Source organism: Galeopterus variegatus, unplaced genomic scaffold (genome assembly GCF_000696425.1).
Source record: "Galeopterus variegatus unplaced genomic scaffold, G_variegatus-3.0.2 Scaffold5012, whole genome shotgun sequence".
NCBI classification, from domain to species: domain Eukaryota; kingdom Metazoa; phylum Chordata; class Mammalia; order Dermoptera; family Cynocephalidae; genus Galeopterus; species Galeopterus variegatus.
The window spans coordinates 111,911-128,421 of record NW_007731123.1 but is presented as its reverse complement, the minus strand read 5'-3'; the positions used below and the strand labels follow the sequence as shown (position 1 = coordinate 128,421).

General features: G+C 35.9%; 1 protein-coding gene across 1 annotated transcript in view; it reads right to left on the bottom strand.

The window, feature by feature from the left end:
- Positions 1 to 1,621: 1,621 nt before the first annotated feature.
- The window catches only part of LIPK (lipase, family member K), a 23,998-nt gene continuing 9,108 nt past the window's right edge, over positions 1,622 to 16,511 (bottom strand). Inside the window, exons 6-9 of the mRNA XM_008588746.1 lie at positions 8,144 to 8,290; positions 5,523 to 5,594; positions 4,731 to 4,802; positions 1,622 to 1,861 (exon numbers count right to left, since the gene is read on the bottom strand). Coding sequence (XP_008586968.1) covers positions 1,622 to 1,861; positions 4,731 to 4,802; positions 5,523 to 5,594; positions 8,144 to 8,290 — 531 coding nt within the window. The remainder of the gene's footprint in view (positions 1,862 to 4,730; positions 4,803 to 5,522; positions 5,595 to 8,143; positions 8,291 to 16,511) is intronic.

Below are 16,511 nucleotides of genomic sequence, written 5' to 3'. Positions count from 1 at the left end.
AAAAAAAAACCCCAAAAATAAAGAGGAGAGAGAAGATATAAAAAACAACCAAGTGGGATTTCTAGAGATGAAAAATACAGTATCTAAAATAAAAATGCACCAGATATGATTACAGCAGATTAGGCACTGCAAAAGAAAAGATCTGTGAAGGTGAAGAGACAGGAACAAACTATCTAACATGAAGCACACAGAGAAAGAACAGCAGGGAAAACACACGGCTACAGTAACTTGTGGGTCATCAAGTGGTCTAACACACATGTCATTAGAGACCCAGAAAAGTGGGAATATAGAAAATATATGAAGAAATAATGACAAAATTTTTTTCAGATTTGATAAAAACTATAAATCCACAGATTCAAGAAGGCCACCAAAGTCCAAGCCACCTTCCCCTCAAAACCACACCAAGACTCACCCTAATTAAATTACTGAAAATCATCGATAAAGAGAAACTGTTAAAAACAGATGAAGGGAAAAAAAAAAGTACATTAAGTCCAAAGAAATGAAGATGAGAAGCTACAGACTTATCAGGAATTACATATGCCAGAAGACAATGAACATTTTTAAAGCGCTGAAAGAATTGCAATAAAATATGAAACATGTCAATCCAAAATTCTATTCTTGGAAAAAAAAAACTTTTAGAAATGAAGGCAGAAGAGAGACTTTTTCAGGCAATCAAACACTGAGAAAATCGATCACTTGCAGATCTGCAAAATGAGAACAGTTCAAGGAAGTTCATTAGGCCAAAGGGAAATAAGTGAGATAAGGAATAAGGTCTATAAAGCTTTCAACCAAAGAGACAGAATAACGACAATTATTATTATCATTACCATCATTATTATTATATATTAACAATATCATTATATAGTTTTATAATTATATATATATAGTATAACTATATTATATATAACAATATTATATATAACAATATTATATAATTATAAAAATATATGTTTATAATTATACAAGATACAGTATCATACAATAAATAAAAATAAATATATACTTAGTATAATTAACACAATATCATATTTATTATATTATATAATTATACAATTGCTATATATTATTTATATTATATTAATACTATATATTAATAATAATTAGTATTAGTAGTTTCATATTGCTGTTACCAAATTACTACAAATTTAGCAGTTTAAAATAAAACACACTTATTATTTCACTGTCTCTGTGGGTCAGTAGTCCAGGCATGGCATAGCTAGGTTCTCTGCTCAAGGTCTCACTAGGCTACAATCAAGGTGTTGACCAGGTTTCAGGCAGAATTCATTTTCTCTTGGCTGTACTATTGAGGGCCTTGGTTTTCTGCTGGTTATCAGCTGGAGGCCTCCTTCAGATCCTAGAAGCCATGCACAGTTCCTTGCAATGTGGTTTCCTCAATACATCTGTTTATTTCATCAAAATAACAAGGAGAATCTCTTGCTCCAGTTTGCCAAGATGGACTCTCACATAATATAACATAATTAGGAAATGACATCCCATCACCTTTGCCGTATAACATAACCTAATCAAGGGTATGACATCTATCACATTTGCCACATTAGGGTTTGTCTACCTTTTTATTATTATTATAAAAGCCCACTTGCTTACAGAAAGGAAAGCGTATTTAATTTTGTGAACATTCCTCCATCAATCTAATTAGGTCTTGGTAAATTTCCTGGGGTGCATCCTGTCCAAGGTAAAAATCCACATGATTATAGTGTGGAATCATCTTGTGATAAATAAGATTGGCAATTTTAGGGAGTAAATTTTCAACATCCTTGGGATCAGCCACAATGTCCTGTCCACCACTCCATATTGCTGTAGGAATTTTCATCTTAGTAACGTTGTATAAAGGAGGTGTACGCTAAATGCAATGAAAGAGATAGAAAAAAAGGTCGTTTTTTTTTTTTTTACAGAAAACTACATTATAAAAGTAACATTAGCTATCAGCTTTAACCTAGTCATTCAAATACTGAAAGTACAGTTAGAATCGTTTTTTTTTTTTTTACAGAAAACTACATTACAAAAGTAACATTAGCTATCAGCTTTAACCTAGTCATTCAAATACTGAAAGTACAGTTAGAATACATTTAATGATATATAAACATTAACATTTAAAAAATATTCGAAAGCACTTTTTTTTTTCTTTTTTTTGTCTTTTTCCGTGTCCGGCATCGGATCGCAACCCTCAGTGTCGCCCCTGTACCGGACCAAGACCGGCAACGGGATCGCAACCCTCGGCGTTGCTCCTGCGCCTCACTCAGCCAGTGAGCGGTCTCTCTTCCTACCTCTCTCTCTTCCTCCCTCTCTCTCTTTCTCTCTTTCCATGAGCTCCCAATGAGGGAAGACCATGTGAACACACAGTGAGAAGGTGGCCGTATGCAAGGCAGGAAGAGAATCCTCACCAGAACCCAACCATGCTGGCACCCTGATCTCGGACATCCAGACTCCAGAAGTGTAAGAAAAAAAAATTCTGTTGTTTAAGCCACCCAGCCTTTGGTATTTTGTTATGGCAGCCCGAACAGAATAATACAACATGCAGCAAAATTAGGAGGAAGAGGTAACACAGACAAAGGTGTAGATCCTAAGAAAACTGTGACATTAGCCTGGGAGGGGTTTCTGATAGCACTAGAAATGTGCCGAGGGGAGACTCCTGACCAGGTGACTGTGCACCATGAGTTCTCTTAGAAGAGTAACAGTCAGGCAGAGCCCACTGGTGTAGTCATTCCAGGTGTTACTGTCAGTTGGTGGGCTGGTGTCTGGGTCTTTGCATTACTACATATTTAAGTGAATTACCTCTGCTCTGTAGTACTGGGACACCTCTGGTGTGGATTTAGGAGCAAGTGGTAAATGAGAACATGTAGCTTTGACAATGCAATGTGAAAGGCAAAGAAGAAAGTGAGTGTAGATTAGCAATGACCAGTAGTATGTGCAAGGGGGAGATGGGCTCTGGACAGCCTGGTGCAGGAATCCAAATGCAAAGTTCAAGAAATGAAAGAAGAGGCATGCTTTTCCTGACTATAATTTTCTCAGTAGAAGAATACAAAGCATAAATATTTAAATGCAAAGATGGAGAGAAATGAAGAGTAGAAAAACAATGCAACACAGAGGCAGCAACAAACATCAGCCAGCTTTGAGGTACATAGTGGGTCTGAGGAGCCCCTGAAGTCAGAATAATTTTATCAGCACCGCACTCTCCCGAGTGAGCCACAGGCCAGCCCCTAAAATAATTTTACTCCAATGATTGAATTACTCTGCTAAAGATAAAAGGGGAAGTCTACAAGGTGACAAAGGAAAAATGAATATCAAAATTTGGATTCAGGGCCGGTCCCCGGTCCGGTGCGGGGGCGACACTGAGGGTTGCGATCCGTTGCCGGACACGGAAAAAGACAAAAAAAAAAATTTGGATTCAAATGATATCTGGGAGGATTTTGGCCAAGAAATTTTTAAAATTTACTTTTTATAGTTGGCAAATACAAATTATATATATTTATCTAGAATTTTTTAAACTTATTTTCTTAGTAATAAAGGATTATTGGTGATTACACTGGTAATTACACCTGTCTAATTTATGGCGTTGTTATAGTTGTGACTATGGTGATGGCCTTATAAACATGCATGCAGTTAATACTGTTTGTTTTGCACTTTTCTTTTTTTTCCCCAAAGTCCCAAGCAAAAGATTTCTAACTGTACTTAAATCACCATGTAGTCATAATTTTGATTGACTCTATAAACACAAGATAAAGCTAATACCTGTGACCCAACTCTCATCCAAGCAGGTTTCTGAGTCTTATAGGGTAAGGTCATCATCTAAAACATTCCTAAAGAAACTGCATGCTCTTGCTAGGTCAAGGAATTGTTAATTACAAGAGAAAATAGTACTCTGACATAGTGTGTGTGTGGCATATGGTCCCCCCCCCGCCCCGCCCTGCACATGTAACTGTAGCAATTCAGGAGAAAAATTAGATTTTTCACACCAAAACCCACGTGTCATTGTTAAGTTTGAGCTCAGTCTATCATCAAGAAGCCAAAATCATGAATAGATTTCCTTACATACTGGGGGGAAGAAAAGCAATAACAGCAACACACATTTCCCTTTAATGTAGAATTTTTGCTTCAAAAGGTTTCATAGATAATATCAAGAAATATCTTGACACACCATTCCCTGGCAGATAGTGCTACTTCTTCCAAAGGAGGTATTTCTGACTGGTAAATCATTAATGATCCATCTGCTGATTTTTTGAAAAGTGGCTAGTAAATGATATCCCAATGAAATATTAGGACAGTGTTAGTTCATTTTATTAGAGATGGATAAGAAATCAGAGAATATGCTTTAAAAGCAAAGATCATGTATTTTTAATTATCTCTTTTAAGTATGGGGTTAACTAAGGGTTGTTTATTGAGAACAAATACGTGTAGTGGAAGAAGAATAAACTTTAGATCCAGAAATTCCTGGATAATATTCTGGTTGTTTACTGGCTAAATAACAGCCAATTTACCCAACCTCTCTGAGCCTCTGGAAAAATGGAAATAATAACATTGACCTTGCAAAGTCATTGTGATGATTAGAAATAATGATACAGTGCACGGTAAGAACCCAGTAAGCAGCATGTGCTAACAGCAATAAACCACATCCAGTATAGTGAATGGGAAGTAGTAGGTGCTTAAGGTGTGGATACTGTTCCTATTATTTATTTGCAGTATGTGACTAATTATGATTGTTATTATTGTACCTGGTGGAAGTGCATCATATTCTGATCTGGGTTTCCCCAATCAAAAGCTTGAAGCCGACCAGTATTAACTGCCTAAAGTAAGTTAAGATAATAAGCACATTAAAATGATATAAAAAAAAACACTTAAAGGTCATAAACAAGAAATATACAAAGCAGATTGACATTGTGTCCCACTCATTAGGCACATAAGCTAAATTTCTATAAAGATTAATATGTCAAATAATATAAATGGTAAAAATTGATACTAATTCACAGAACTGACTGAATTACTTCCCCATGTGCCTAACCAATGAAAATCCTGACAGCAATGCCTTTAAATATTACAATGCTACACATAGAATTTTTTTACAAAGATGCTGACTTGAATGATTCTTGAATATCTTGGCTTCAGGAATTTCTATAATTTTTTTTAAAGACACCAGCTATACATTTCCTACATTAAAAAATTACTGTTATTATTATTAAACGACTTTGTACCTTATTATTCTCATCAGGTGGTATAAGCTATTATGATTATACTTCCTATCCTTAAACATTTTTGTCACTGTTGGAAGGAATGTCCCCCTCTGAGATCAGTCAGAATATCTGGGAATCATGCTCAAAACCCTGACACTGAGGACAAGAAGAATACAAGGGAGTAAAAGTAATGGAACATGAGGAGTCAATGCTGATTCCAGAAACCTCGGTGTGACAGCGGCAGGTGCCTGCAGAACCCTGCGGCGAGCTCTCTGGGAGTGCTCCTCAAGGATCTTGCAGAGGAATGTGCACTGATAAGGAACAGGAAACATGTACCTGGGCCCAGTGCAGCATATTCTGAACAGATGTTCCCGCGGGGCTCTGTGCCAAATACACATCCAAACGACTCTGCAAAGAGATTATTTCTCATCTGGAGGCTAATGAGATATTCATACCACAAGCAAACATTTGAGAAAAATTTGAATATTTTTCCTTTTTCTTTTTTCAAGAAAAAAACACGTACCATACCCTCTGGAAACATATTAATCAAAGAAGCCCATCTTTGAGAACTCACTCCTCCCCCTGCTCTGTTCTTCTGTCCTGGTCAGTGGCTTCATAAAACCCACAGAAGGCACCTCTCTGGTCAAAGACCAAGGTAAAGCACCTTTTCTTTCCAGATTCACCTCATGTAGGTCCAAGAGTGTAGGAGGTCAAGGGATAAGACCCCAGTGACCTTCTCTTTTACCCTGTGTCAAATCCCAAAGGACACTCAGAGAAAGCTGTTGATCATAAGACACTGAGAACAGATCTGAATGTTTCCTTTTGTTTTCTAATTTTTTAAATGTGGTCAATTTTCTTTTAAGTATAATTTCTTTGAAAGTTTGTGGGACAGAAGCCACTCAGTATATTTAGATTTCTTCTGGATCAAAAAAGAAAAAAAAAAACCATTTGATTCTCTCATAATTTCAATTGAATTTTGTTGTTGTTGCTGTTTTATATAGAAGAGTTATTTTTCCACCAAGGTGAGCGTCAGAAACATCTCAGAGCTTAAAAAAATTACACTCACTTATGAGCTACCCAAACCTAGGGCTGAGTTCTAGATATTTACATTTTTTCAAAGTTCCACAAATGCTACACGTGCATTCCTGGTTATGCTTCACTGAAACAAACATTTTTGCAATTGTTATAATATTCCATAATCCAGTCCTGAACAGTGAGACAAAAGGTGACATAACCATACATATGGACAATGAGGGCCCTCAAAGAATAGTTAAGGGTGTTATCTTGTAAAGTTTTTCTTTAGCAAACTGTTAGGCCATATTGATAGGGTGCTTTTGAAATTTTCCTCTTTTGTGTTTGCTTAAAGTTCTTTTGACTTATCTCTGCCTGTGATACGCTTTTATCTATGTGATATGCTTCCGTCTAAGTGATAAGTAAGCATAGTTTTCCTACTAAACTGAGAAAGTGAGAGAGGAATGTGGAAGGCATGCATGCATAAAAGGCCATTTGTTCTCTTTCAGATTTTCTCTTAGACTTTGACTCTTGGTAGTTTTACTATGCTATGCCCAGATGTTCTTTTCTTAATGTCTTGCTTCGGGTTTGTAGTCCTTCTTGACTTCATGGCTTGATGTCTTTTACAAGTTTAGGAAAATAAACTGCTGTTATTGCTGCAAATATTAGTCTTCCCATTCTCTCTGTCCTCATTCTGGGATTCTAGTTTCATGTATGTTAGACCTTTTCACCATGACCCTATATGTCTCATGTTTTTCTTTGTATTTTTTTTTTTTTTTTGAGAGAAGAAATAAGACTATGAGATAACTTCTCATAGGGAACAGTAGAAGGCAGGTTATAATAACATGAAGTCGCTGATAGAAAATAGCTGGCTTCCTAGAAGTCTACAACCAGCAAACATACCCTATAAAAATGAGGGTGAAAATATATATTTTTGGAGACTCTAAAACTGTGAAAGTTAATCACCAGCAAAGCTGCAACAAAGATAAAATATGGAGGAGGAAAAAAAAACCCTGCAGAAAACTTGGAGGTGTGAGAATTAATGAAAAATCACAGGGGTAAATTTGGATAATTTTAGAAGAATATTAAATATATAAAATATCAATAATAACAATGTTTTGTGCAAGTTAAAATATAGAGAGAATTGAAATTCCAGAAGCCATTACTGTTATTGAAATAAAGCTGGTCCTTAGTTCTTGAGGAAAAAAAAAAAAAGCCATCTGTAAATCGTGCTGGGAAGCAGGAAAATTTTTAATCGGTGCTTTTCTCTGACAGAGGGAGGGTAGGCTCTGTCTCTGCATAAGTCTGTAAGAGGGATGGAGACTGTCTTCTGCTCTGTCCCACCTCTGGGGAGTAAACAGTAACTTCTTTCTCTCTCCACTCCTTGGGGCAGCAAGTAGTAACTTGGAAAGGAAAAGATCTCAGATGACTTTACAGGAATCCTATACTGACCCCTCTCAGTACCCCTTGAACACTGAATCTGTAGCTGTCACTGAAGAGCCATCCCTTCATCCCTTTGGATTAGGGAAGTGGTTTACAAAATTCCTATTTCCAAATCACCTGGGAAAGTGAAAAGTTGGTAAAAAATACAGATGCCTCGAATCACTCCCTGAAATTCTACTTCGGTAGGTATGAGATAGGGCTCAGGCACAGCAAGATAAACTTTAAAACTATGGCCTTAATCTAAGTAAAGGACTTTTCAATGGTGGCATTTTAGCCAGCAGCAAAAATTGGTGAGAGTTTTTGGCAGCAAAATCTTCTTCCTAAATCCTTCTATGAAATTGGATAAACTCTCAGCACTGGTTAGAAGCCACAAACATACTAATTACATTCCAGGAGACAAAAAGGAGACTTTGAGATGTGGTTTTCATGCAATCGGGAAGAAACTCTCATTACCTCTGTGCAACAAAATAATTGCTTTACCAGACCCAACTACTTACACGTACCGTGTTTAAATTTTTTGGATCAAATCCACTGAAAGTAAATAGCAAGTTGCTGCAAATATGATGGAATAGCTTCTGGCTGCACACCTTGGTGGCAACGAACTGGTCAATCAATGTATGAGGGTGAAACATTTTGTCACCAAACAATACCTGCAAAATCAATTTAAAGCACCATCAAATCTCATGGGTGTGGATGTCAAGAGTGGAGACTGAGTGGTAATCCAGACAGGGACTAGACAAGAGGTGACTTCTGCTCAGTGTTCATCCTCAGTGAAATCATGAGGTCTGTTAAATTTTGTCTTCGCAGCCCTTCAGACCCATGTTTATGATCATCTCAACTTACCTCTTGATGCCTTTCCCAAGAACATTTAATTGGGGTAGTTTTTGGAATGCTGCCTGAGAAACCAGTCTCCATGGGAAATTGGTTAGGCTTTGGAGTCAGGCAGCATTCCTGTGTTTGATTCTGGATTCTGTGTCTATACCTTAGGAAAGTATTTATTTTCTATTATTCTGAATTTTCTCATCTATAAAATGAAAAAATTAATATTCACTAGGTGGGATTATTGTGAAGATAATAGGTCGTGTTTAGCACCTAGTAAACATTCAAGAAATAATAACTATATTTTAATTAGAGACTGATACAGACTTAATGAACCATTTCTTTCAGAATCTTTTAATAAATTCTTTCTAGAAGCAAAAATTTAATCCAAAGAAATGAATCTCTACTAGTGAAATTTCAGACAATGTTACAAGTGAGTTGAATTTACCTTTTGAACTTTAGGAACCCTTTAAATTACAACATAAATACCTAATCTCTAGGCATATAAAACCAATGTTGCTTTTGTTACACAATAGCTAGTTTTACAATCAGGATAATAAACTAGACATAAAGGTGAAAAGACATTGTTTAGTTCTTAAAACTTTTGGAAACACCCATTTACTGACACACCTTTTCCTGTAATTCTTTATTAACTGGCAATTACAAATTGAAGAACAATTACAAATTACAATAGAAGAACAATAATAACTAGCATTTATTTTTACTGCACTAATGCACTACAGCATTTTACACTATTTTTGGTAAACTAGATCAAGGAAATTTCTACTGGGTATAATTTGTTGAATTCTGAGTTTGAAAATGGTTTGAAAATGTATGCTCAAAGGTAATTCTTATTTGATGTTCCATGGAATTTTAATGGAATATATGAAATACCAGGACTTTATACTCCCCTGCATGCCAAAGCGTGATGAGGAACGAAGAGAAAGAGGAAGTGGAGAAGGAAGAGGAGGAAAGAAGAAGGGAAGGGGATGGGAGAGGTTTGGGAATGGAAGGAAGAAAAGGGAAGAGAAAAGAACTACAATATGTTTAACTAGTTCAAATCACTTTTCTCAATCCTTTAGCTCTGGAGAGTAATAAACTATTGCAGAAATTATCAAATTTATTCTGGCCTCTTCATTTTGTCACAGTCTCTGGGCCACTTGGGTAATATACCAGATAGTTAATTTAACTCACCAGAGCCCCCTCCACCTGGAAGCAGGCAAGAGAGAATGCCCGGGGTCCTACGCCAGGAGCCAAGGGCAGTACCTCTTGCCCCCAAACAAGCAAGAGAGCATGTCAAAAACACCACTTCTGCAAGGGTAACCTACCACAGTAACTGCTGCAGCCATTGTGCCAAAAAGTGGCTCAACACCATGGCAGCAGCCACAAGCACCATGCAGGTGGCCCCCCAGACATGAAACTGCATTGACACAAGGAGAGTCACCAGTGAAGACAAGAGAAAGAGGACATCTTTCTCCTCAAAGCCCACTCCAGAGTGAAAGAAGAAGCAACTGCTCTAGCAGATGACCATACTTCAATGTAAAGATACTAAAGAAAACCCTAAGAAAACCCAAGAAAATATGACCAAAAGAATACAGGGCTTCAAGGAAACCCTTGAAATGACTGAGAAGGAATTCTGAGCAATAATCTTAAGGAAACTCACTGAGCTACAAGAAGATTTAGTTAGACAACATAATGAAATGAGAAAAAAAAAAAAAAAAACCAAACCAGAATATGAAGGAGGACATTTACAAAGACATTAATACCTTCTACAAGAAGATTTAGTTAGACAACATAATGAAATGAGAAAAAAAAAAAAAAACCAAACCAGAATATGAAGGAGGACATTTACAAAGACATTAATACCTTAAAAAAGAATGTGGCAGAACTCATGGAATCTTTCAGAACTGAAAGATTCACTCAGTGAAATAAAAAACATAACAAAGAGCTTAAGCAGCAGGCTAGAACAAGCAGAAGAAAGAATTTCTGGTCTCAAATATACTCTTCTTGAGATAACCCAGGTGGACCAAAAAAAGAAAAAATGAATTTTTAAAAAATTAACAGAATCTGAGAAAGCTAGCAGACAACCTTAAGCACACAAACACATGGGGAGGAGAAAGGAAAAGGCATGGAAAACCTATTCAACGAAATAATAACAGAAAACTTCCTAGGTATAGGGAGACATGGACCTTCAATACAGGAATCTCAAAGATCTTCAAACAGATTCCACCCTAAAAGATCCTCTCTAAGACACATTATAGTCAAACTGGTAAAGTTCAAAGACAAAGAGAATCTTAAAAGAAGCAAGAGAAAAGCATCAAGTCACCTATAAGGGAGCCCCTATCAGACTAGCAGTAGATTTCTCAACAGAAACTCTACAGGCCAGAAGAAAATGGGATGATATATTCAAAATAGTAAAAGAAAAACCTACCAGCTAAGAATAGTATACACAGTAGAGCTATTCTTCAGAAATAAGGGAAAAATAGTGTATTTTTCAGACAAACAAAAGCTGCAGAAGGTCACCACCACACGACCAGCCCTACAAGAAATCCTCAAGGAAGTCCTGCATCTGGAATCTGAAAAATGATAATCGCTACCACGAATACACAAGAAAGAACAAAACCCACTGGTAGAACAAAAATGCAAATGACAGAGAGAGAAACTAAATCTTACCACCACAAAAAGCCATAGTGACGATGGAATAATGCCCCTACTTTACTTCTGATTTTAGTACTTTCAGTCTTCTCTCTTTTTTCTTGGTCAGTCTAGAAAAAGATTTGCAAATTTTGTTGATCTTTTTAAAGAATCAACTTTTGATTTTGTTAATTTTACCTATTGTTTTTAATACCATGTTTCATATATTTGTTGTAATCTTTGTCATTTCCTACTTATAATTTATTTTTGATTTAGTTTGCTCTACTTTTTCTGTTTTATTAAAGTAGACATTTACATTACTGATTTGAGATTTTTCTTATTTTTAATATAGGTGTTTACAAGTATACATTTTCCTGTAAGTAATACATGAACCCTGCATCCTATAAATTTTGATATGTTGCTCTTTGATCTTTATCTCAAAGAACGCTCTAATTTCCCTGTGATTTTTCGTTTTATCCACTGTTTATTTAGGAGACTGTTGTTTAATTTTCACACATTTGTGAGTTTTCTAAATTTCCTGCTGTGATTGTGGTCGGAGAACATATTTTCTATGAGCTTAGTCTTTTTTCTTTTTTTTTTAAAAAAGGAAAAGTTTAAACAACAAAAAAGTTCATGGGAAGATTTATGTTATCTGTCAGTTCTATTTTTCTGTGAAATTTTTGAAGTGCCCTCATGTTTATACTCTGTTTCATTGATTTTTTTATACAATTTATGTTGCTAAACTTAGATATTTAATTTCAGTTCTTGCTTTCTTTTAATTAAATGGACTTGTTGATCTGTTTAAAAATTAATTTGTCTTTGAAAAGTTTATTCATCTTCTCTTGAAGTTAATTTGATATTTGCATGCTTTTGGAAGACTTTAGAGAGTTATTTCAAATAATCGTAGAGATTATAAAATGAAATATATAAATTTTAATAATTTTATATCTCCAGTTTTTGTGAAAATTTGAAGCCCTACTTTCTACAGGGTATTTTGTTATTCATTAGTTTTTCAGGTTTTGTATTTGTTATTCGAACAAATAAATGTGCATATCCTTAAAAATTAACAATTTAACTCACAAATTTGTAACTCTTCCTGTATAACTGTCCTCATAATAATTTAATAATAGTAGTAGCATACATTCATAGAATGAATTTATCTTTTAAAAGAATGTTGACATCTATTCCATGATTTCAATTGTGACAATCTAAATAGATTGCCACATGAGTAAATAATTGAAGTAAAAGGCAGGATCTGATTTTAATCAGTGAACATTCTTATTTCTCATTTACCAATATCTTCTTTATCCATGCTGGGCAGAAATGCATGTGAAAAGAATCAGCCAATTCACAGAAGTAATCAATCATAAAAATAAAAATATAATGGAAGGCTTCTCTACACCACCCTGTATATTGAAATCTTGTCCTTAAGCCCAAACTCAAATGCTGTCTCATCCAAAAAGCCTTCTGTGATTTCAACAGCTAGAAGCATTTTCCCCTTTCTCTGAGTTTTCCTAGCGATTTCTTTGCTCTATTAGGAATTAGTGAATCACATGGTAGTTCCTCTATTGGAATTATAGTTCCTCTATTGGAGTTATATTTTGGGAAAGCCAATCATCCTAAAACTGCAAATAGGATCTTAGCCACTTATCTTATCAATATTCTTCAGTGACTTCTCATCACTAGCAGCACAAAGTCTAAACTCCTCGACAGGACATAACTGCCTCCATTAGCTATCCCCTACTCTCTTCTTAGTTGAATCTCCTACCATTCTCACATACACCCTAATTTTCAGTCATACCAATTGGCTAAAATGTCTCCGTATAGACATAGTGGTTTCTTGNCATTACTGATTTGAGATTTTTCTTATTTTTAATATAGGTGTTTACAAGTATACATTTTCCTGTAAGTAATACATGAACCCTGCATCCTATAAATTTTGATATGTTGCTCTTTGATCTTTATCTCAAAGAACGCTCTAATTTCCCTGTGATTTTTCGTTTTATCCACTGTTTATTTAGGAGACTGTTGTTTAATTTTCACACATTTGTGAGTTTTCTAAATTTCCTGCTGTGATTGTGGTCGGAGAACATATTTTCTATGAGCTTAGTCTTTTTTCTTTTTTTTTTAAAAAAGGAAAAGTTTAAACAACAAAAAAGTTCATGGGAAGATTTATGTTATCTGTCAGTTCTATTTTTCTGTGAAATTTTTGAAGTGCCCTCATGTTTATACTCTGTTTCATTGATTTTTTTATACAATTTATGTTGCTAAACTTAGATATTTAATTTCAGTTCTTGCTTTCTTTTAATTAAATGGACTTGTTGATCTGTTTAAAAATTAATTTGTCTTTGAAAAGTTTATTCATCTTCTCTTGAAGTTAATTTGATATTTGCATGCTTTTGGAAGACTTTAGAGAGTTATTTCAAATAATCGTAGAGATTATAAAATGAAATACATAAATTTTAATAATTTTATATCTCCAGTTTTTGTGAAAATTTGAAGCCCTACTTTCTACAGGGTATTTTGTTATTCATTAGTTTTTCAGGTTTTGTATTTGTTATTCGAACAAATAAATGTGCATATCCTTAAAAATTAACAATTTAACTCACAAATTTGTAACTCTTCCTGTATAACTGTCCTCATAATAATTTAATAATAGTAGTAGCATACATTCATAGAATGAATTTATCTTTTAAAAGAATGTTGACATCTATTCCATGATTTCAATTGTGACAACCTAAATAGATTGCCACATGAGTAAATAATTGAAGTAAAAGGCAGGATCTGATTTTAATCAGTGAACATTCTTATTTCTCATTTACCAATATCTTCTTTATCCATGCTGGGCAGAAATGCATGTGAAAAGAATCAGCCAATTCACAGAAGTAATCAATCATAAAAATAAAAATATAATGTGAAGGTGAAGGGTATATGTTCTGATAGTCAGCTTTCCCAAATACAGAGTGAATTAGCGTGACACTCTCTGACTTCACTCCACCTGGGTATCCATGCATACGTGATTCAACAAAACTACTATGCATTTTCCCAGGGATAAATAACTTCTCCTTTACCCTAAAATGACAGAGAGGATAGTAATGCAGGCCAGCCAGCCATACAACACTCATAGGAAACACGCTAACTTGTAGATGTAATTCAAAGTTTGTTTTGGAGGGGGCATGTTTGTCACATAACAGCAGGGAGACAGCTTCTTTTAGTAAGTCTTTCACCCCTTCTTCTGGAGACATGGCCCTGTGCCAGGTCACATGGCTTGCCAAGGAGAACATAGGCTGGAATCAGCTCTCAATAGCCCACCAACCTTGGCACCCTTGTGGATGAGTGTGTGAGGACAGATTTCTTCAGGTTGCCATTGAAAAAGTGGGGAAATATACTTTCCATGGGTTACCTGGTCAGATCTAGCTTTAAATTCCAGTTCTGACCCCCTTTTAACTGGGTGATTTAAGACAAGCTGTTTAGCCTCTGAGCCTCAGGTTCTTCTCTGAAGAAATAGAGATAATACTAACAATCTTTAATATCAAAGAGAACGTGTAAAAAGTAAAGGGTCAAGGCAAGCAAGCTACAGGTCAGAAAGAAAGTAGAGATGAGAACACAAAGGCATAAATGCCCAGGGGCAGAATGGGGGTGGGGCAGGTGAAATAATGAATGAATCTACCAACTTAACAAAGTCGATCCATTTTATAAAAGTGAAAACTGAGGCTTAGAACAATTAAATAACCTGCTCAAGATCCCATACGGCAGGAGACAGGGGCAGACTGTGAACCCAGTTCTGTCTGAATCAAGTTCCTATGCTTGTGCCTTACATGAGTTGAGTTGAACTTAATAGAAATGAAAGAGCAATTGAAAGAATTGATGGTATCAATGCAATTAAAGCTGTTATTCAGAGAGAGGACAAGGGTTGTCTCAGTCCAGGAGCTCTCCCAGGAAAAAAGAGGCCATTCTCCAAGCATGCCTGAAAACATCTGCCTAAGGGGAGGACAGAGGAGAAAGTCCTGTTCTTCAAAAGTTTAAATCACACCTAAAAGGCTGTCTATTATTTCATTGTCCAATCTTGCAGATTTTTATCTTCTTTTTGCACAACTCTTGTTCAGATCCCCAACTTCTATCAGCTGACGTGTAACAACATCCCATAACCTTTTTTTTCATCATGCACCCCTCTCGATGTCCTTTATCCCCATCCACTTACGTTTAATCTCAGGAGAATCTTTCTAAAAAGGAGCATGATGCATGCCCTTCCTCTGTGTAAATACTTTTCATGGCCGCCCATTGCATGTAGAATAAATTACAAGCTCATTAACTTGGCACTCTAGTCCCTTCAGAATCTACCCCTACACTTCCAATATTGTTTCTCATACTTTCCTTCACAAATGTAAAGCCCCAGTGTGGTTCTCACGGCCCGAGCTTCACCCCTTTAATGTTGCTCCCATTTCCTTCTTGTTTTGGAAGGCTTCTCTACACCACCCTGTATATTGAAATCTTGTCCTTAAGCCCAAACTCAAATGCTGTCTCATCCAAAAAGCCTTCTGTGATTTCAACAGCTAGAAGCATTTTCCCCTTTCTCTGAGTTTTCCTAGCGATTTCTTTGCTCTATTAGGAATTAGTGAATCACATGGTAGTTCCTCTATTGGAATTATAGTTCCTCTATTGGAGTTATATTTTGGGAAAGCCAATCATCCTAAAACTGCAAATAGGATCTTAGCCACTTATCTTATCAATATTCTTCAGTGACTTCTCATCACTAGCAGCACAAAGTCTAAACTCCTCGACAGGACATAACTGCCTCCATTAGCTATCCCCTACTCTCTTCTTAGTTGAATCTCCTACCATTCTCACATACACCCTAATTTTCAGTCATACCAATTGGCTAAAATGTCTCCGTATAGACATAGTGGTTTCTTGATGCCAAGATTTTGAAGCAGTGGCTCCTAGATATTTCTTTGCTGAATTGACTTAAATTGCACCACATCCCATACATGTCAGAATGTGTGAAAGTTTAAAGCAGAGTTGTACAAATTGAGGGGAATGGAAAGATTCTGCCACCCCCAAATGTCTCTCAACCGTGTGGGAATGCTGGAATAATTTAGCAAGAAGTCCAATGCTGTTTACCCAATATTTTGGGTCCAGGCCAGTATGAAATCTCTAAGCCAAGTACTAAGAAGGCAATGTAAACATTTTCTGTTTTATTCTGGTGTCTTTTCTGTTATCTGCCTTTCTGGGTTGTATAAACATGCACTCAAATCACCTGAGCAGATCTGTTTAGCTCTCAACAACCAGAATTGTTGGTTTCTGTAAGAATTGTTTTACTTTCATCTGCTCTCATTGAAATCACTGAACCGTACAATCACCATTATGAGAGGTGATTAACATGAGAGAAGCCCACGTTAAAATGCACCTGGAAAACAC